We start from the raw sequence: 21,134 nt of genomic DNA, 5'->3' as shown, positions 1-21,134 counted from the left end.
ACCTATAAAACAAACATAACGTACACGTGATATTACAGGCATACAAATTCAGGCCTCAGATGTTTTCCATGCTAACGAGAAAGGTCATTGTCTTTAAAATCGGCTTTTATTTGAATTCGAAAATTCCACCAAAATGAGCCAATAAAAGCAACGTTTGTTTTAATTGGAGCTGCATGTTTCTCAAATTGGCTTTTTATCGTCGCTTTGAAAATATAGGAAGAATTTGTTTGTGTAATAATAAACAATTGTTGAGATTGGGCCGTTTGTGTATCCCGCACTATTTTATGCAACTATTGATTAAAAAAACGAAAAAGAATAATTAGAAAGCACTTGCGTCATTACAATTGGGGTGGCTGGTATTGATTTTAGCAGTATTTGTGAGCACCGATGGGGGCGGTCGACGCTTACCGACTCTTATTGCGAGATGGCGGGAACATCCTGCACGTGTATTTTGACGTCTGGGAATCAGAAAGTAGAAAATTACCGAATTTGTGGTGGTGTTAAGGAAATAATTCGTTGTTAAAATGATAGAATTGACATCGGAAAGGAGAATCAATACTTGTAAGTTCGTCCTTTCGTCTGTTTTTAATAACGTAAATCGCTTTTTTGCCACTTGTTTGGGAGGGTTGCATGTATTAGGTTTTTTAAAAAGCACGCAACAGAAATTGTATGAATTGTACCTATAGAGTGTGTGCGCAATGAGCTCTGTTTAAGCACAGTACTTTTTTACGAGACGCTATGTATTGGCCTTCTTACGTGCAACAAATTTTTAATTATTAGGGTGGAAATTTTATCGCGAATCTAATCCAATGTGTCAAAATGGAAACAAATGTACTCTCAAAATGGTGTCGGATATGTTCTTCTGAATTCAATGCCGGTATTTTTCTTTTCGGAGAAGAAGCAAGAAGATTGTTTCTCCATGCGAAAATCCGAAGATATCTAGCTCTAACGGTAAGAGCAATCTGTCAAAAAAACACCTCCATTTGTCGTTTTAGATCTCCGCTGAAGATAAGCTACCAAAAATGATCTGCGAGGATTGTTACAAGAAACTCGATGGTTTTCATAGATTTGCCACCATGGCACTTAGAAATCAAGATAAAATGACCAAGTTCGTCACAAATAGTAGCAATGTTCTAGAACAGAAAAATATAGAGAATAAATCGTTGCTTCACACGTACCTAACCAAAGTAAGTCGCTTTCTAAACAAACCCTTTTTTTAACAAAACCTTCCAGGGAATTAAAGAAAAAGAAACACAACCTGAATCAGAAATAACAGAAATGGAAGTGCGTGTCGATCCCATGATGATCTTACAATGCTCCTTAGAAACGGAAGAAGACGACGACGAAGATGTTGCTTCCGACAGTGAAGGGCACGTGCATAGAGAGAACTTGTCAGAAAGTGAAAACTGCGAGAAATATCGTAAACCATATCTTTGTCCATCATGTCCTCGGAGTTTTACCTCAGAACTTGCTCTTCAAAACCATACATGGAGTCACTCTCCTCATGGTAAACGAATACTCAATAGCCACGATAATTGGATGGAACAAGAAGGAGATGAAGAGAAAGAGACTGAAGAAAACGATGCTTCCACAAACAACGATGACGAAGATAACAGTGAGGAATTTGCGAATTCCAAATTTTCTTGCCCGATTTGTGGTAAAACGATTTCGACGAAAGGTAATCTTAAAGTACATCTAGAAACGCACAGACCTAAAGGGAAATACGGATGCGATATATGTGGAAGAATGTAAGTTTTCGTTGATCACTGCTTGTATTAACAGTGTTGTTACAGATTTAAAACACAGTGCAATTTGTATAGGCATAAAGAGTACCATGGAGGAATTCAATATCCTTGTGGAGTTTGTGGAAGGGTGTATCCCACAAATAGCACTTTACGGGCTCATTCTATCACTCATAGTGATCTAAGGCCCCATAAGTGTCCCCTTTGTGACAAAACCTTCAAAAGAAATCAAGATCTTAAAGTGAGTTGTTTTTATGTAGTTCCAAAACTAAATATTTTTTTCAGTTCCACATAAATCAACATACTGGTGCTAGACCATACCAATGCCCTTATTGCCCTAAAGCTTTTGCAAGTTCTGGTAATTGTTTCTCCCATAGAAAAAGAATGCACCCTATCGAAGTTGAACGAGACAGAGAAAGGGCCGCAAAAATCATGAGATAGGTAAAATAGAAAAAGTGAAAATGGGTGTACCTTTAGAACCTGATTAACAAGTGAGGTTATGTTCTGTTCGAAAAAATGTTGTAAAATACTATTTATTGTATGTGTGTAGGTAACCGGATGTCATATTCCAAATTATCGAAAATTATCTAATTTCGCATTAAGTTTCGTTACGCCTTTTATTCGGTGTTTAGATCTGGGAAAATATTAATTTTGGATATAACCCCACTTGGTACTTTTCTTTCGAAAAAAATCATTTTTTACCTTCTCCCTATTATTATAGTAGATCAACTGTGATGAATTTTGTATACGATTTTTTAATTTTATTGGAATATTATGTAACAAAACTTGAATGTGTCAAGATGTGGTAGAAAAATTAATGTCATTATTTATATAGCAATAAAAAATATTCATTTGGAGAGTCACAGTACTGAAGAATAAAAAGTGACAAAAAAGTTTTAGTTGCACTAAAGAGAACTGTAGAAATGCCGGCCGCAATGATAATGATAAATTTTACGTTTTAACTCATCCTGACTGGAAGACACTTAGATAAAGAATGACATTTCATAAAATAAATTCTGTTCAAGAAGAGGGTTTTTATACTGGCGCTTTTTACTCTACAGTTCTTTTTAGTGAATACCTAGTATTTAACTATGGCTGATACTTGCAGTATTATATTGTAATATTAGATCAACGTGTAAATAAAGTTGTTAAATATAGGCCATTTTAAAGTGAAACGAGTGTTTTTATTTAGTAATAACTTTTTTATGTTCTAAACTTGGCAGAACTTGGAGGTAGATTCGTGACATCGCGAACTATTCCCATTTTGCAAAATTTATCGGTGAGATAATCGCGAAGAAACTCAATTTGTATTCATACATCAAATGGTTTCGAGTTTCGAAAAACACTTATACAGGCTGGCCCACTATAGACTACAAACGATGCAAATTTCAAATTTTGGGAACAAAAATAAGCGGATAAGACGAATCGAACGAAAATGTTCACATTTTTGTTACACTGTGTAAATAATGTCCTATAGATACCTAAATTACAACATTTCAGAGATATTTAAATTTAAAAAAAAAAAATTGGATAACAAAGAAAAATTATTTATAATTTTCGTATTGTGAGCAAAAAAGTGAAATTTGGTTTCTAAGACAAGTACAATATGATCTTTTCAAAACCGCCACTTATATTGCAACATATTATAGAGGTGTGATTTGTAGGCGGTTACTTCAAAGTAAAAGAACTTTGATTTCAAATGGAACACAATTTGTAGTTTTTGAGAAAAATATCGAAAAAGCCCCTTGTGACCACCCTGTATGGCATTAAAAAGACAAGATCTACTTAATTTAACAGCACATTTTTTATAACTATGAGGTCATCGATAACGATAAGAATTTTATTAAAAATAGGGATTTCACCGAACTATATAAACATGGATACGGAACTTAATAATTTAAGACTCGCTTATAAAATATAATCGCCAAAGCTAGTGTATGCAATTTTGAAAACACACCGATAAACAATTTTATCTAGACCAATCGGAGCGTTTGTGACTGCTAACAACAAAAACAATTGGTTGCCTAAATTTCAAATTTTGGCGGTAACTTCACGTCCTTGTTCAGAAAACCGCAGAAGATAACAGATAACGGCTTTAGCTGTGTTGGCCCGAACCTCTGTGTGTCACGAATTTTCCTGCTTTATTCGCTATAGTGTATTTTTTAAATAACAACGACACATTTTAGTTAAAACGATAATCTGCGGTAGTTTTAATGCTATGATGCCCTTGCATTGACCTCCGCGTTGATCAATATTTCTACTCAACACGCTTGTTCACTATAACTAAATAATATTTGATCGGCGAGTGTAAGATTTGAGCGGTTTACAATTTTAGTAGCGCTTTCGAAGTCAACTTGCACAGATGAGCATTTACAGTGTGAGATATCAAATTTATTTGATACTGTGCTAGTTGTGGGAGATGGCGGATAAACAGCAAACTTCGAAAATGACAGACCGTAGGTTAGGACAAAATGGAATTGTGCAGCCCCTGCTCACAGGTAATTCATTTTTTTTAATAATAAAAAAAGGAGATTTTATTTTTTCAAAATGACAAACTGTACCACGCTCGATTTTTTCGTTTTGTTGCATTATGCAATTGAGCGCGCCAAAATTATTAAACTTTTTTTGCCGCGCTTTTTTTTATATTTGCGCTTTTTGTTTAGTCATTGCAAAAATCTATTAACCTCGTTTTAAAGTTGTTATTTATATAGAATTTAAATTTTATCACTCCTGGAAATAAACATACTTTTTTCAAGGATGTTTTAATTATATTGAAGATAGTGCGTCAAATTAATGTTACAATCTGATATTCCGAATTAAACTCTGTTTTTCCTAGTTGTGATAATGATAATGAATTTACGCGCAAATATTTATAGAATTAATCTGGTTATTAACTCTTTACTGACTAATTAATACATTAATTGGAAAAATTAGAGTTAAATGAATGACTAAAACTGTGGCTTACGTAAAAGTGACCTGATTAATTGTACAAAACAAAAGTATTGACTGTGGAATTATCCTTTTGAATTGCGTCAAGCACGAGGTTGTTAACCCAGCAGTTGATGAATTTGCATTGCGATGCACCAAGCCAGGTTTCCCAAAACCAAAAAGGAAGGCAAAAATGTTATAACAAAAAAACTGATATAACACAAGTTTCAATCTTATGATATTATCGTGTTTTATCTCATAGACGTAATATCTATAGGTATGTTGTGAAACCACATATAATATTTGTAATTTGATAAAAATAGGTTTCAATTTTAGAAGACAATTATATAAATGAGAAAAAAAGACACAAATGACTCAAATTTTTTTTGGTAGACCTGTATCAAATAACGATGGCCTACGCCTACTGGAAGTCAGGAAAAACAAAGGACTACTCCGTCTTTGATTTATTCTTCCGTAAAAACCCTTTCCAAGGAGAGTTCACGATTTTCGCAGGTCTAGAAGAATGTTTAAAGTTCTTAGAAAAGTTCCATTATTCAATAAGTGGTAGGTTTCCTCGTTTAGTTTAGGACAGTTGGTTATAGTTTTGTTGTAGACATTGAATATTTGAAGCAAACGTTACCGTCAAACATAGAAGAAGAGTTTTACGAGTTTTTGAGTTCAGTGTCCGCCAAAGATGTAACGTTGTACGCTATTGCAGAAGGGTCTGTCGCATTTCCAAGGTAGCTGTAAAAAGAGTTAATGAAACTAGTTTTTAACGTGAGAATTACAGAGTGCCTCTGATGAGAGTTGAAGGTCCTTTGATCATAGTGCAATTGCTTGAGACAACATTACTAACTTTAGTAAACTACGCAAGGTAAATTGTATCCTCTTTAGAATCAATCTGGAATCGAAGTATGTATTTTTAGTTTTGATTAATTTCAGTTTGATGGCTACAAATGCAGCAAGGTACCGGATGGCAGCGGGGAATATGAAATTATTTGAGTTTGGTTTGAGGAGGGCGCAAGGTCCCGATGGGGGTCTTTCAGCGTCAAAATATTCCTACATAGGTATGATTTATTAGGTATAAATAAGTATCAAGAATTACTTTATGTTGTTGTTTGGTACCAGGCAGTGTGAACTAATATAGGTAGCACAATCAATACCGAATTGCAGATAACCGTCAAGTTTAACAGGATTTCTGGCAACTTATTAACTTTTACCGTGCCATGTGAATTGCCTGGCACCATTTAATGCGCGATACACACGAATCTGCTGTGATTTTGAAGACCACACGTTTGATTAATCATTCTCTAGTACACCCCTATTATACTCTTATTAGTCTTGATACAATTGGCTAACACGCACGACCTTGACTTTTTTCCCCAACCACTTTTCAGGAGGGTTTGATGGTACCAGCAACGTGTTAGCCGGAAAACTCTTCAATATCCCTGTCAAAGGAACACATGCTCATGCCTACATCACTTCATTCAACGGATTCACAGATCTTCGTAACACAGCCCTGGAACCCAAACTTGGAGGTGAACCAAGAGATCTTCTCCAACTAGCTCTGGAATGGAGAACAGATTTGGTCTCTATTTTCAAGGTTGTGGCTTCTGAAGCGAGTGATGGAGAAATGGCAGCCCTAATTTCCTTTGCTATTGCATTTCCTGATGGATTTATGGCTTTAGTTGATACGTATGACGTTAAGAGGTATTCCTGTCGCATGACCCACGCCACCCATAAGTGGCCTGTCACTCTGCCCAACACCCAAACGCATAACGAGTACAGGTAACCACATGGACCGATTTTGGGTGCATGTCTCCAAGGGGCTAGATCATTTCAGCTGTCGCCAGCAACAGACATGCATCGCCAACAAACCACCACCAGACGTGGGATATCAGACGTGAACCAGAACTAAGCTTCTTCATGATCACAAGATTTCCATGCTTTCACTGAAAACAACCAGAAATCACACCGACAAAACAAATTCAATTTTTTTTTACTTTGATAGATCGGACGAACAATACACAATTTTACGTTCATTTCAATTACATAAACAGTTGATAAGTCAAAAGCCCATAAAAGGTTTCATCTGTGGCATAATTGAACGCACTTTAACATCATTTCATCTTAAAAAAAACTGAGAAAACGTAAGATTCTCGTTTTTGTGGCGCATTTTCATTGTGGTGTAACCGCTCATATCTGCCTTGTTACCCAATCAGCAAAACTACATTTCAAGGTAAGGCATGAAATCACCCATTTTGGGAATTCTTAACCATCGCCACATGCTGGTTCATGGCTGGCCTACTTAACATGGTTTGATTATGGCTGAATCTGTGTTGCTGGTGGATCACTAAAAACCAGCCGAAATAATAAACCTGTGCTGGGTATGCGGGGTATGTACTCACTCGCACTGATGTGCACTCTAAATTTTTGTTATGGCAAAACTAGCATGTATAGTTGTATAAATCTAGAAGCTTCAAGTTGCTAGAAGTGTTGTTTTCAGGAGCGGCCTCCTCAATTTCTGCTCAGTGGCGTTAGCTCTGAACGACTTGGGATACAGAGCTATTGGTATTCGTTTAGACAGTGGCGATTTGGCGTATTTATCTAATGTTGCTCGTCAGTTCTTCACTGAGATTAGTGAGAAGTACAACATTCCATGGTTTCAAGACTTGATGATTATGGCTTCCAACGATATTAACGAAGAAACTATACTAAGTCTAAACGAACAGGGGCATAAAATTAATTGTTTTGGTATTGGGACTCATTTGGTTACTTGCCAAAGACAACCTGCCTTAGGCTGCGTGTACAAATTAGTAGAATTAAACGAGCAACCTAGGATTAAGCTTAGCCAAGATGTTGGGAAAGTGACAATGCCTGGTCGAAAAGACGCATATAGGTTGTATAGTGAAAGTGGAGACGCTCTTGTGGATCTACTGCAAAGATCTATAGAACTACCTCCTAGTATAAACGAAAAAGTTCTATGTCGCCATCCGTTTATAGAGTCTAAGAGAGCTTACGTCATTCCATCGCGAGTGGAAAGACTCTTGACTGTCTATTGGAAAGATGGGGGCATTTGTCAGCCTTTACCAGATCTCCAACAGATTAAGCAGAGAGTACAGTCCTCATTGAAGACTTTAAGACCTGATATAAAAAGGAATCTAAATCCCACACCGTTCAAGGTTTGTTGGTACCGACCTAGAATAGTAGGCTATACTGAGTGTTTTTTAGGTTGCAGTGAGTGACGACTTGTACAACTTCCTTCATAATTTATGGCTCGAGAACGCCCCCATTGGTGAACTGTCCTGAGAGCTGTCTTAAGGAGTTAGACAGTCATAGTCATGGCACTTTTAATGCTTTACCTAGTACAAATTTTATGTCCACTCTTGTTACAATAAAAAAGCACAAGGACTCCATGTATCTTGGCTGTGAGTTGTATTATTTACAATAGGCTTCTAGTAGTATCTTCCCATGAATTCACGCTAATTTGTGTTCCCAAATTTGGTAGAAGTTGGATTATTTATACCGCAGTTTGTACCATATTTTTATAATTTCTGTTATTCAAAACAAACACAATATTTTGTAATAAAACCTAGAAAATTAATTCCACGTTTACTCACCCAGATTTATGATCAATTAACACCAAAACTGATAACGTGCCATAACTTTCAAAATTTAACTTTTCCGTTTACTAAGAGCAGTGCTGCCACCTGACGCTCATCTAGTGAGGTTTTATGACTCATTCCTCCATCTCCATGGTGATGGTTCGTACACAATTATGACAGAGATGGACATATTCCACACCTGCATATTAGACAAAGATACCAGTATTAATTGTGTGAAATTAGTAACGGACTATAGAGTAAACTGTGGTGATAGCGATAGTAGCAGTGGCAGCCGCCCAGTGTTTGTCAGCTGCAAAGTTTTGGTTAAGACCTGAAATTTTAGTGTAAATTTGTGATTTTCCACGACAAGTCGCCCTTATTTTAAGGTAAGTGCCCCCAAATCATAAATTCGTGTTCCAGGGAGCTCTGGTTTCAATATTGAACTAGCCGGCTTTTTGGTTGTCTCTGAAGTGGTAAAAATTAGAGAGGAACAAACGTCAGCATTTGTTTGATTTATTCAATTTTCTATGACAATTGGGGGCTAAAAAGGGGTGAAAATCAAGCAATGTCAGCTCTTGAGCCTGAATCATATTGACATCATGCACTGATTCATAGGTGTCATTTATTTTGACATTGACATTTATCTCATCTTAAAATCGCGAACAATGCCCTTCAGATATCTAATTATTTCCATTAAAGCGATTGCCATTTTAGGTAAAATCGGGACACTGAAATCGCACGAGAAAGTCTATATTTTTAATAGAATGAATCATTTTATCTGACTCAATTCGCTTGTAAATAACGGTAGATATATACAGGGGGGACTGACTAAAACAAAATTAATTTAGGAATTAACAGTAACATTATAAATATTTACCAAAAAAACTGTTACTAGGTTACAACACTGTAAAATTTATGTATATGTGCAAATAATACAGTCGAGCTTCGACAACGCTGATCCATAGGTTGCTTTGATTGTTTGACGTAAACTTTTTTGTCTTTTTTTGTAGTTCTGATTTAAGATTTCCGCGGGAATTAAGTAATCATTTTTGGGATATATTTAGAATATTCTATCGTTGCATAAATAGGACATTTAAAAATAGATACCATCGCGATGTTTATTGTGGATGTTTGAAGGAATGAATGGGTTTAAAATAAAAGATTTCGTACTGTTGCTAAGTTGTGAACGCTCTAAATAAAATAATAACATATAATCACACTAAGTGCGTTTTAATTTTGGTTATTTTGGAATGATGCATAAGTATGATATAACGAGTTATTTTTTTTGTGTATTATATTATTTTTACTTTTTTGTTTGCTTTTTATTGTGTCGTTTGGATGACTTTTAAACAAAACATGCCAACATGCTATAAAATAGCACCTGACTACCTGCTTGTTTTCGAGGTTTTTTGCCCACAGCACCAAATGAGCTCATTTAATTGAAGATTGCTCATTTCTGCATGTGTCGATACCGAGAAACTAAACAAAATTGGCAATAAAAGTTGATTAAAAGCAAACGTCTTGTTTACAATGTCTGCCTGTTTTGTGTGCTTATAATCCCAGGGGATTCGAGAAGGATTACATTACACGTTATCCAATTGCAGCAAATCTAATTTAAGTGGAATGTGATCGTGGAGGTATTTTTCCCGTCGCACCTTAAAAATCGAATCCGAAATTGTTTGCAAAATGTTTTAACAATAGATAGAATCGTTTTTCCTCTAGCATTGAACTATTGTTGGTTTTGTTGAGCAGTCCCGGTCAATAATTGTGAATCCCTTTGTTCAGCAAATCCTCTTTTATGTGCAGTATTTCGTCTGGAAACGACCCTAAGTAAACCAACGCACGTGGAAAGTATTTACATGTATGAAATTAGAAGAATTAAACAATAATTAAACGTGGGTTAAGGCTCCAAGTGCCATCTGCCGTTCCCTGTCTATGTTATAAATTGATTGGTGAAATAATTTTAGTTTGCCACTACATAAAGTTTCCGGCGCGTTAAGTCGGGAACTGTGTTAGGGTCGACAAAAATGATTAATAGATGATTTTTATTCGTTCGAGAATACATCTTCCCTCGATCGATCAGCGGATGCGTGGTAGTTTTTGAAAAAGTCTCATTGAAAAATTTGCGGAAGTAAAAGCGTGTTCGTTTTCGCGTTTGTCATGTAGGGCGCGGTTGGCAAGGCGCAGGAACTGTACAGTTCTAGCAGGAATAACCCTTCAGATCCCCACCAAGATCGGGGATGATCATCTCGCGTGTGTGATGCTGACGTTATGCCTAGTGCACCATGGAAAACTAAACCATAATCCCCATGTTCTCCAAGTGTTGCTGGTGCAAAAGTAAATCAAACAACGAATCAATGCCAACAGATGCGGGTAAAAAGTGCGAAACGAACAAAGCCAACGAACTACCTATCCTCGATAATGTGATAAACTCGAAAAGTAAACGCAATTCAGACGGGTCTGACATTAAAATCGAAGTTTCCGATGATGACGAAGTGTTTTGTGAAGGTGTCGGCCCAGCAGTCAAACTCGCCGATAATTTGGGGACATGTAGGAGTCACACACCGCTCCCTACGTGGTTTAGAGAGTCCGAGGATGTGGAAACTGTTGATTCAGAAGCACCATGTACACCTCCTGCTACCCCAGTTGGAAAAGACGAGTTGGCTCTCAGGAGACACAGGCTTTTTTCCGAAATTATAGATCTTACACAACATGCCTCTGAACATAGAGTTAAATTCGACCCTTTTGGACCCGTTATTGCGGGAGGTGAGACGAGGAATCCCTTACTTCTTTATCAAATTTAGAAAGTATCAGGGGGGTTTTATGTCACTGTCACAATGATAAATTTACTTACGTGACACTAGGTAAAATGAATCTTGTCTGATTTAATCGATTTTCCCAATCAAATATAGAAATTCCAGCACTGATTAAATCCTTATCCGATTTTGACACACAAACTTGAGTGTTTTGGCCACAAAAAAACATGATAACCCGATAAAACCGAGTATTGCCCTTCTTCCAAGATTTTCCTGTCTAAATTTCAGGTCAGCGAGTTTAGAAGAATTTCATTTATTCTAAATGTCAGACTCTGATTCTTTTCAGTGACCTCGTTTTACTAAAATTCGATCTGTTTACTCTAAATGCGGTTACCAAGCCCGTAAAAAGTATGATCGTACCAGTAATTCTTTCGTATTTGTCACCAAGCAATTAGAAATTTTACTTTCTTTGAACTAAACCGAATCGCAGTTTTTTATTTTCTTCTCCAACTTTTACTACAAGAAATTTAATCTCATCTTTCAAAACGAAGTTCGCACGCCAGATTTGATTCCCGCAATTTCACAACCCTTTGAATTGTGGACGTTAAACCCTTCAGGATTTACTCCACTAAGTCCATATGAATTAATAACAGAATTATTCCACCGGAACCATAAACGTACACTTTGCTTTGCGTTTAATTAAAAATTGATGATACTGTTAATTCTACATTGCCAACTTTGATCTTATTTACTTTATTTAACCCAGTTAAAGGGAAGTTTGTTGTTGCGAAATGCATTCGGAGTTTTCCTGTATAAAAGCAAACTCCGATACTGGATAAGATAAACAAGTTTAGTAGTTACAAATTTGGTAGTTATTATGACCTATTGTTACCAACGGTAATTATATCGTGTGAACCATTAAATCCCCATTCTAAGCAGGCCATGTTTCGAACGTATGTCGGTGTTCGTGTTAGTTACGACATGACTTTTTTCCTCAAAGCCAGTTACAATTTCAAATTTAATGGATCGCAGGATATTTTAATGAAACAATTATAGTAAGAAATTCGAACAGTGCAAATATTTCAATTTGCCAATACTTGCACAGTGCGTTGCGAAACGATTATTTAGACACAAAATCTAAATCTTGCGCATAACGGAAAACTCAAAAACATTTTTGCCAACGCATTCTAAAAATACGCAGTTGCTCATCTGCACAAAACATCTCAGTTATATCAAACGCATTTTCGTGTCTTTTCTTGCAACGTAAGTAGCTAAAATCGATTGCTATCGCATTTTTCGTGGTGAAGTTGCGGTTTTCCCCCCTCAACTCACTACATTGTTTGAGTTATTAGTTATCTGAAGTTACGATAATTTTCATCACTCAATTACATAAAGTGTGAGGTCATTGAATCACAGATTTGGTTTCAGCACCAGATGAGAGCTACCTCCGTAGTGACTTAGAAGATCTAATTACAAGACTAGAGACAGTTACTTCTCGTCTAGAAAAAGTTTGCCTTCCAATTGAACACTTGTTGTGAGTATTATGTTCGTGTGCGGTCAGTCGTAACAGGATATTTCAGAAATAACTTTAAGACAACTAATACACCAGAGATCAACATGAGTGTCCAGGGATTTAGCGCCATCATACAGGGACCACTAGCACAATACCTCCAAGTATCACAACAAATCGGTGGTGATGTCGGCCAACACAGCCAACTGGTCCACAATGCCTTTCAAATGCAGTTGCAATATTTGACTGTAGCTAGTCAATCGAAACAACCCAGTCAACCTGAAATCATCAATCTGTTAAAACCGACAAGTGATCAAATTAGTGCAATACAAAATTTCCGGGAGAAAAACCGCACGTCCCCGTTTTTCAATCATCTTTCGGCGATCAGCGAAAGCATACCCGCACTAGGATGGGTCACTGTGGTACGTAACTAAAACATTTTTTCCTCTTTTATTGGAAATTTTAAATTCCAGAGTCCTACCCCCGCGCCATACGTCAAAGAAATGAACGATGCCGGCCAATTCTACACAAACCGAGTCCTCAAAGATTGGAAGGAAAAAGACAAGAAACACGTCGATTGGGTCAAAGCATGGCTACAAACTTTGACAGAACTCCAAGCGTTTGTTAAACAACAACACACCACTGGGTTAGTTTGGGCTGGAAAGGGAACAGCCGCGCCGCCTCCACCACCACCGGGATGCCCTCCACCACCGCCGGTATTAGTTGATCTGTCTGCAGGAGCGGGAGACGCCGACAGATCGGCACTATTTGCTCAAATCAACCAAGGAGAAAATATCACCAGAAGTAAGTCTCGTCTCCAAACTGAACTTTTATTAACGGTTTGTTTAGGTTTAAAGAAGGTCACGTCCGAAATGCAAACCCACAAGAACCCGACTTTGAGAGAAGGACCAGCACCTTTTAAGACTCCATCTCATGGAGGTGGTGGCCCAGGTTCGATAGTCGACAAGCCGCCAGTTTTTGTCAGAGATGGGAAGAAGTGGCTCATCGTGAGTTAATACCTCCATAAAATCATATTTTGACTGTTTTTTCTCAGGAATACCAAAAAGGCAACCAGAACCTTCTTGTGGAAAACGCCGAAATGAACAACGTGGTGTATTTGTTCAGATGTACGGATTCAACCGTTGTCATCAAGGGGAAAATCAACTCCATTACTTTAGACTCCTGCAAGAAGACGTCAGTTGTTTTTGATAGTTTGGTGTCATCCATGGAGTTCATCAACTGTCAATCGGTTCAAATGCAGGTATGTTGAAAGTGAGTGGGTGGAATGTTGTTAAGTTTGAGTTTGTAGGTGCTTGGTAAAGTTCCAACAATATCAATAGATAAAACCGATGGTTGCCAAATGTACTTGAGTCCTGAGTCGTTAGATGTGGTGATCGTCAGTTCCAAGTCCTCAGAAATGAACGTCCTTGTACCGAAAGGAAATGGGGATTATGTAAATACCGAAATTATTGTTAGAATGTTGTTTAGTGTGGATTTTTCAGACGGAGCATCCCGTTCCTGAGCAGTACAGAACTACGGTCGTTCCAGGGCAAGGCCTCTCCACAACTATAGTGGAGAACAAAGGCTAAACACTTAGATTTTAATTTTAACACATTTAAGCAATTTTATACATAAATTTGTAAATTCGTACTTCCATATCTACCGCTACTATGATAAAGCAATATTTAATTATTGGTTGTGGATTTATATCAGTGCGATTTTATATCACGAGTGATTCAATAACAAGAATTTACTTCGTCTGAATTATTATTTAATTATGCCTAAGACTTGGATTAAACAGCTTTCTAGTTCAAAGGAGTTTTATTTGGGGGTTAGGGAAAAAAGAGAGTTTAGTTTTAAGATTTTTATTAAAGAGAACACAAATAAAATATGACATGGTCATTCTCTTCATTTGATGAAAGAATATGGCACAAAAGATGACGAGCACCTGCATAAACCACGAAAAAATAAGATTAAAATTATTAATAATAACAAAAGTCTCACTAATATGTCAAAGGAGAGGTGAGAGATTAGTTACCAACCGGTGTGAAAGAGCCATTACGCCTAAATGGTGCTTTCACGTGGATACTTAAGAAGCTACAGGGAAATTATTGGACTTGGTTAAGTTAATACTGTCAAATGAAACAATATGAAAATAGAAAATGTTCAAACAAACTAAATACGCTATGACATACTCTTGAAGAGTATTCTAAATTCCTAGCACAGCCATTATTGGTATACTCTACCATAAAGCTTTTTTATATGCACACCCCCCCATAAACCATTCCTCCATTCATAAAATGATCATTGCTTCATGTTAAATAAATGAAACCAGTCCATCGGTATTGTCACGGACAATAATAATTACCTTATAGACGAAACTACATTTAAAAAACCTAACATAACATCACAATCCTTATCACCTCTTCTAGATTCATCCCTTTGTTTCATTTTGGACAGAAAACATATCCATCTTACTGGCACAGCAGATTTCAATGATAAATAATGTTAATGATGTGCATGGAAATAGCAGATTTGTCAGAGCCGTGGTTCCTATAGCTGATGCCAGAAAGATGGAAAAAAACAAAGTTACATAGTACGATGAAAAAATTCAATTCAACGAGACTTATTTTATAAAAACTGGAACAAATCCCGTTGAATTTCGATGATTATCTACACCACCATTGAATCAGATTTTTACAAAGCCAACAACTGCTTTTAAAGTATTGTCAAGGTACAAAAGTAACCGATCCTCTTCAAGGAATAACAATTTAAATAAATGAGATCAACATGCAAACATAAAACAAATTTAAGATTTAAATAATAAATAGTTAACTCGTAAAATTGAATTTTCAATTTCTAACTCGTTGACGCGTCCTTCTAGTGTACTAACTCGAGTCTTCAAAAAGTCGACCTCTTTGTGGACCGCCACCATCAAATGGGTCTTCACCGCATCCTTAAAACAACACAGGTGAATATAGCGAATTATAAACTTTTACTTCTTACCAAAGCTTCTTCGATTTTCCTATCAATGTTGTTGTTATTGGGAGCAGACCTAGGTACAAATAAACATTTTTAAAAAATCCGTTTTTCCCACACCTTCCCTACAAAACAAAGCGAGTCATGCAGTGGTGCAGCACCCTACAGTGCACTTACCCTACAAATTTTTTAATAAAGCAATACACAGCAAAAACTGTGGCTTCGTTAAAATCGTGATTAGACAAAACCAACGGAACATCTTCTCCAGAACCCTTAAAAGGGCTCTCCAGAAGTTCGCGGTGTTCTGTCGTCATTACATCAAGCAGAAAATTGCATGTTGCGGCAACACTTATATTACTGCGTCTATTCAAGTACTGATATCGATTCACATTTCACGCCGGCGTTTGGACTTTCTTAGACGCGTGTGAACACGCGCAGTCTTTTGCCGCCAACGAAGAAAAGCCCAAGCAAGAAGTCAAACAACCCGAAGGATAACTCAATATATATTTACCAACTGAAAACAATACAAAATGTGGAAAATTCCATCCGCCCACAACTGGATTTTTTTATCTGTCTTAATAAACAGAGTATCACCGTATTTCGGGCCCTTCTAGAGATTTGTGGTGCAGATTAAGAAATCTTGTCTCTGTGACGACAATCAAAGGAAATACTGTTACAACAAGCAAGTGCCATCTCATCGACATCGCTTAGTCTTAAGTACGAAGCAAAGTAACATCAACACTAATTATCACAAACAAAATCACCATCATTTCAAATCACAACATGGCTCAGTTCTTAAAAATACCATGCAACTTAACATAATGCCATCAGCCTTATGACAACGATTAGATACAAATAAAATATATATAAAGAAACTAAACATAAAACAAAATAAACGAACTTAACATAATCATTCTTCGACGCTGTGAAACCTGAAATCAAGACCTTGTAACTAGCAGCTCTGTAGTTTTATGAAAAGCACAAAGCGTCTATAATTTAGGTCTCAACATGCATGCATTTACAAAGTCACTCACCCAGAATTTGAAGCTGGCATTGACGTTAAGGCAACTTTTATGTCAGACAGAATATCGTCCTGGAAATAAAAACGAGACTAAAAAACTGGTGGTCTAGTGACGCACTGACACAAAATGCAAATAAGAATCGGATAAACACCATTTCAGGTGTTAATTAGATTGATTCAACTCATTCATTGATGATTCCCACCACGTTTTTCCGAATGAACGTTTGATAATGATTATTAATGACGATACTACACCCACGTGTGTAAATATAGGAACAAAACGTGTGCTCAGATCGCGTCAATGACAACCCGAAGTTATTGTTAATTTGTTGACTTATCATATTTCTAAGATCGCGATTACATGGCACGAAATAAATAATCGCCGATCCAAAGATTATTTTATTTAATGGAGAAACCAAAAAAAAATTATTATACCGTCGTCTTTATTAAAGTGTTTATAAAAACAAAAAACATAAAACAACCAATTCGAGCGCTTATATATCCCAGCTGACTTTTCATTGGCTGGGTGAATACGATTTTGATTGGATGGAAAAGAACATAAGTTGTTTCATTGATTGGGTTAAAATTTCGAAACAAGGCGATTACTAATTACTAATTAAATTAAGTAAAATTAACCGATTCACTGATTTATTTATAACAAAAAACGTGCGAAATCAACCATGTCATTCAAATAAATTGGAGAATGCGATTGAAATCGGATTCGAGCGCAAAAAATTAGTTCATTGATTTTTATATTGAGGCATTTTGTTGTTATGTAATTTAATTATCATTTTTTGCTACGGCTGCAAAATGTAACAGTGCAACCCCCAACCCCACACGGGGCGCATTTTTTTTTATACAGTAGAACCTCCGTGCATTACAAAAAATACACAAATCGAAGAAAAACTACTTCGTACTTTTGCTTTCAATGTTAGAAAATTTAAAATTTAGAATTTCACGAGTACGGTTCGTCTAGTTTAAAGAGATTTAAGTCAGTGCAAAGTAAAACAAAATTATGAGTTAAATTTTTTGTCATTGAATACTAGTGTTTGCAAACATTAACAAAAATGCTTGAAATACATTCTTCTGCAATGAAAACCTTCATAATTAGGGAAACTGAAAACTCAAGTTACAGAAAAAATTTTGGGACGAAAAAAAAATAAATACAAGTACTAAATTGTTATATTACAAAATAGTTAATTTTGTGTACCTAATAAGAGTTGATTGTTTCAATTTTTCCAATATTTAAAATTGTTATTGTTAAGATGTTGATAAATTGTATTAAAATTTTTATATATTTTTAATAAAAAAACGATCTAAATAATTCTGCTGCCTTAAAAGTATGTTTATTTAACAAGTTGATTATCCGTGCAGGTTCCGGTCCCGAGAAGCACGGATAATCGAGGTTGTACTGTAATAATAAAAATTATATTCTGTAGCTTACCATGAAGAATAAAAACAGAATTTTCTTCTTAAAAATCACATTTCTGTCTCTAACTAGTGCGGTGAACAAACTTTAATGTATAATGTAGGAACTCCCCGGTGTACAATGAGCCCCCATCTCCCCTACACAAATATCTCGTCAATGACAACCCGAAGCCACTGTAAAATTGTTGACACGTCATATTTAAAAGATCGCGGTTACGTGAACCTGAAAATATGAGAAACTAATCTTGGAGAAAATTACCTTTTGCCCATTTACGTTGGATGCTTGATTGGCAGCCTTCTGGTTGATTTGGGCGATGTTGTCCCGGCCTCCAAAACAGACCGGTGCCATGCCTGTGTTAGTCAAAATAGAGGAATAGCCCTGAGGAAAACCCTTCACAGTTCCGGCAGGTTTAGTAGCAACGTTAAAACTTTGCTGCATACTTGTAAAATGCGGCGATGTGTAAACTAAAATACATAAATGACAGTAATTACTTCAAAAAACCCTCGTAAGTCTGAAGGGTTTGAGGCAAAAACTAGACTAATATATCGAATATTCTAATGTTTACCACGAATGGTTTTATGTAATAGTCACAATAAGATAGCAAAAAATACATTAATAACAAAAACCTCCTTTAAACAATAATTAATGCAGCGCCAGCGTCGCGACGCTAAAAAAACTCACGTGTTTCTTGTTCGATTGCTGTCGAAGTTTAATTAATAACAATTGTAGTGCTTTTTTTTATCACGTTACTCGCATATCCGTGGCCCAGATTCCAGAGCTTCCATACAACGAACTCGGATTATATTGAAAACATTATCCACTTCAACCATCTCGGAGATGGCTTTAACGGAGCTTGGCCTTAAAATAAACACAGCTTGTTCCCTAATTTATAGGGGAAATGCGCTGCTTGCATGGAAGTCCGGGATAAAACTGCAGTCCACGTTCTTTTAAACTGATAAGCTGATAAGACTACAAGGGTTTGAGTAAGAATCAATTGAAGTTGGCAGTTTTCAATCGAATCAAATCCAGACGGAAAGGAAAAAAGTGCAACTGTTATTATTAGGCAGAAACGAAAAAGTATTTAGAAAACGAACATATGCATCTGCAATTATTTTTTTAATGAAAGAAATATCAACTCACAGGTCTCATTACGACGCTGTAAAAATAATCTAAATTTTTATTACAGCGATTGTTTAGGCAGAAACGAATAAAGTATTTAGAAAACAAAAATATACACCTGTAATTATTTTTTAATGAAAGAAATGTCAACTCAGGTCTCATTACGACGATGTAAAAATAATCTTAATTTTTATTACACCGATTGTTTAACCGAGTGTATAAGAACATAAAATGTCAAATGGTCCATTAAATCAAATTAGATTTCATTTATGGTTTCTGCAATATCAGGAAATATTCTAATAATTCTCAGTTGCTAGGCGACCGATAACAACTGTGAATTTTATTTCATTCAAATTTATTTTTTAACTTAAGCAACAAACTCGTAACTTTTTGCTCGAACATTCGTTGAGTTCCATCTGCATGAAAATTCGTAATTCCTGCTATTTTATCATTAAATATGCATGCTCCTAATTAACAGGAAATAATTGGGCGACTGATAGCAGCTGCAGCTGCAAAACATTTGATTTTAATTGCTGCAAATTTGTTCAAATTGAAAACATTTTTAAAAGTGAAAAAGGCCTGAAATTTCGAACGCCACGTTATCGTGGCTATTTCGCTACGAATAGTCCATTCTAAATCAAGTTGCAGAATGGCCTATTTTCCAGCATGAGTGCTGGAATTGGCCTCTGCAACGAGTTTTAGATAATGTTTTTTACATTACGACTTTTATTTTGAATTTTTTGCAAAAATCAAGCTAGTATTCAAGTTTTTAGTGACTTCTCATTCCAGCACGATTTTTAGTGTGAAAATAAAAGTCACTAAAAATCGTTTATGAATGAAGCTAGTTCTAGTATGATTTTTGAACATAGAATAACGTCATTCTAATGCCGTAATATAGAAATATGTGATTTTTATGGGTTGGTGACACTGTCAGTTTAATCGGGAATTTTGATTGGCCAGGTTCAAAAAAACTGAAGAGCATTTTTGTTATACATAATATTTTTACAATTCGTGTTGATGTCTAATTTAATTTTGAAGGGTTGGCGACACTGTCCGAATTAAAAAAAAAACAGTTGCAATATCAAAACATCTGATTTGTGTCCTTGAGATTTCACACACCCTCGAAATTGTGCCCTTCGGTTCGTGGCAGGGATCTGAAATTGAAAAAAAAAATACCTTGTTCCTGTAAAATAGGAGGTCGTGTGGCATTGTCCAGCCGCTTGAGCCCCTTTTCGGAATCGTCGAAGTAGTCCACGCAAATCCACCGCCCCCGACATAGGGGGGCGGTGCTGGGGATTTTGACAATCTTAAAGCGTTCATCTGGTGGTTTTGGTTTGACTTCGACTAGTGGCGGCTCCACCATAATTGGGGGCTCAAGCTGATGATCATCTGTGTCTCGCGAGTCCTCTGAAAAGCTAGGAGTCTCGTTGTCAGTCACTCTGGAGATGTCATCCGTGTCCAGATCATCTGCGGAGTCATCGCCGTCGGTTCTGGTCATGCTGACGGCGGTAATCTGGAAGGAACTGGACGAGTTCTGGATCTTTTTCCTAGCCGTTTGGGGGTTAGCTGAAGGGAGCACCCTTAGCTCGGCATCCCCCAGACGCAAGGTCTCGCTGGTGGTGCGGTTGATTACATTGGTCTTCTTGTCATGCTTGTGCTTAGAGGACATTATTGCGGTGGCGGTAGCATTGAAAGTGATAAATTACTAAACGGAAGGTTAAAAGAGATTCGGGTAAATTAAAACGCGTTTAAAATAAAACTAAAGCCCGAATCTAATCGCGAAAAAGTTCTACTTTACAAAAAAAAATAACAGCACCTGCACCATCACTTCGTCCATATACTGACACAATTGACATAAGAAGGCATAACATAACGCATAACGCACAACCACATTGCGCCAGTCATCAGCCAATCAAATTCGGGTACATACGCATGCGCGCAGAAAAACGTTCTCCCACTCGGTTCAAATTAAGAAAAAAATCTTAGAACAATGAGGTCTAAACGTGTAATAATTTATAGGTAAATTTAATAACCCAAAATTAGTG

The 21,134-nt window shown here is 36.5% G+C and overlaps 3 protein-coding genes and 1 pseudogene across 8 annotated transcripts; 3 read left to right on the top strand and 1 right to left on the bottom strand.

Annotated features, from left to right (window-relative positions):
* Positions 1-367: 367 nt before the first annotated feature.
* Positions 368-2,917, top strand: LOC148166937 (uncharacterized). The gene is made up of 6 exons (XM_088047457.1): positions 368-561; positions 781-951; positions 996-1,187; positions 1,234-1,748; positions 1,794-1,983; positions 2,028-2,917. The coding sequence occupies exons 2-6, from the start codon at positions 820-822 to the stop codon at positions 2,181-2,183; spliced, it is 1,185 nt and encodes a 394-aa protein (XP_087903583.1). The 5' UTR covers positions 368-561; positions 781-819; the 3' UTR covers positions 2,184-2,917.
* Positions 2,918-3,826: 909 nt separating this feature from the next.
* Positions 3,827-8,274, top strand: Naprt (nicotinate phosphoribosyltransferase). Of its 2 annotated transcripts, none has more exons than XM_088047669.1 (8): positions 3,827-4,240; positions 5,064-5,234; positions 5,284-5,410; positions 5,461-5,544; positions 5,613-5,737; positions 6,068-6,380; positions 7,177-7,852; positions 7,902-8,274. In XM_088047669.1, the coding sequence occupies exons 1-8, from the start codon at positions 4,162-4,164 to the stop codon at positions 7,977-7,979; spliced, it is 1,653 nt and encodes a 550-aa protein (XP_087903795.1). In that variant the 5' UTR covers positions 3,827-4,161; the 3' UTR covers positions 7,980-8,274. The 2 variants fall into 2 exon arrangements, with proteins under 2 accessions (XP_087903795.1, XP_087903794.1); XM_088047668.1 differs by having other exon boundaries at positions 3,828-4,240; positions 6,068-6,458.
* A 244-nt stretch (positions 8,275-8,518) lies between these two features.
* On the top strand, positions 8,519-14,356 carry capt (adenylyl cyclase-associated protein 1). Of its 4 annotated transcripts, none has more exons than XM_088047698.1 (8): positions 8,519-8,661; positions 12,460-12,565; positions 12,612-12,963; positions 13,015-13,345; positions 13,391-13,548; positions 13,596-13,802; positions 13,851-13,994; positions 14,044-14,356. In XM_088047698.1, the coding sequence occupies exons 3-8, from the start codon at positions 12,649-12,651 to the stop codon at positions 14,128-14,130; spliced, it is 1,242 nt and encodes a 413-aa protein (XP_087903824.1). In that variant the 5' UTR covers positions 8,519-8,661; positions 12,460-12,565; positions 12,612-12,648; the 3' UTR covers positions 14,131-14,356. The 4 variants fall into 4 exon arrangements, with proteins under 4 accessions (XP_087903824.1, XP_087903825.1, XP_087903823.1 ...); XM_088047699.1 differs by having other exon boundaries at positions 12,448-12,565; XM_088047697.1 differs by lacking the exon at positions 8,519-8,661 and adding an exon at positions 10,523-11,041.
* Positions 14,357-14,390: 34 nt separating this feature from the next.
* LOC148166934 (uncharacterized) lies at positions 14,391-20,997 on the bottom strand (annotated as a pseudogene). The gene is made up of 7 exons (XR_015770888.1): positions 20,266-20,997; positions 18,229-18,434; positions 16,551-16,613; positions 16,115-16,127; positions 15,698-15,929; positions 15,548-15,596; positions 14,391-15,497 (listed from the first exon to the last, which is right to left on the bottom strand). The product of XR_015770888.1 is annotated as an uncharacterized LOC148166934 (transcript).
* Between the last annotated feature and the right edge of the window lie 137 nt (positions 20,998-21,134).

Source organism: Gnatocerus cornutus, chromosome 10, assembly GCF_029298725.1.
Source record: "Gnatocerus cornutus isolate USDA-ARS CGAHR chromosome 10, icGnaCorn1.1, whole genome shotgun sequence".
In the NCBI taxonomy this organism is placed as follows: Eukaryota; Metazoa; Arthropoda; class Insecta; order Coleoptera; family Tenebrionidae; genus Gnatocerus; species Gnatocerus cornutus.
This window is presented reverse-complemented; position numbering and strand designations above follow the sequence as displayed.

Coding starts and splice junctions, on each gene's coding strand:
- Naprt (XM_088047668.1), top strand. CDS start 4,162: ATGGCGGATAAACAGCAAACTTCGAAAATGACAGACCGTAGGTTAGGA. Junction 5,738..6,067: donor GTCAAAATATTCCTACATAG/GTATGATTTATT, acceptor ACCACTTTTCAG/GAGGGTTTGATGGTACCAGC. Junction 6,459..7,176: donor CAAACGCATAACGAGTACAG/GTAACCACATGG, acceptor TGTTGTTTTCAG/GAGCGGCCTCCTCAATTTCT.
- LOC148166937 (XM_088047457.1), top strand. CDS start 820: ATGGAAACAAATGTACTCTCAAAATGGTGTCGGATATGTTCTTCTGAA. Junction 1,749..1,793: donor TGCGATATATGTGGAAGAAT/GTAAGTTTTCGT, acceptor GTGTTGTTACAG/ATTTAAAACACAGTGCAATT. Junction 1,984..2,027: donor AAAGAAATCAAGATCTTAAA/GTGAGTTGTTTT, acceptor TATTTTTTTCAG/TTCCACATAAATCAACATAC.
- capt (XM_088047697.1), top strand. CDS start 10,585: ATGTTCTCCAAGTGTTGCTGGTGCAAAAGTAAATCAAACAACGAATCA. Junction 11,042..12,459: donor TGGACCCGTTATTGCGGGAG/GTGAGACGAGGA, acceptor ATTTGGTTTCAG/CACCAGATGAGAGCTACCTC. Junction 12,566..12,611: donor CTTCCAATTGAACACTTGTT/GTGAGTATTATG, acceptor AGGATATTTCAG/AAATAACTTTAAGACAACTA.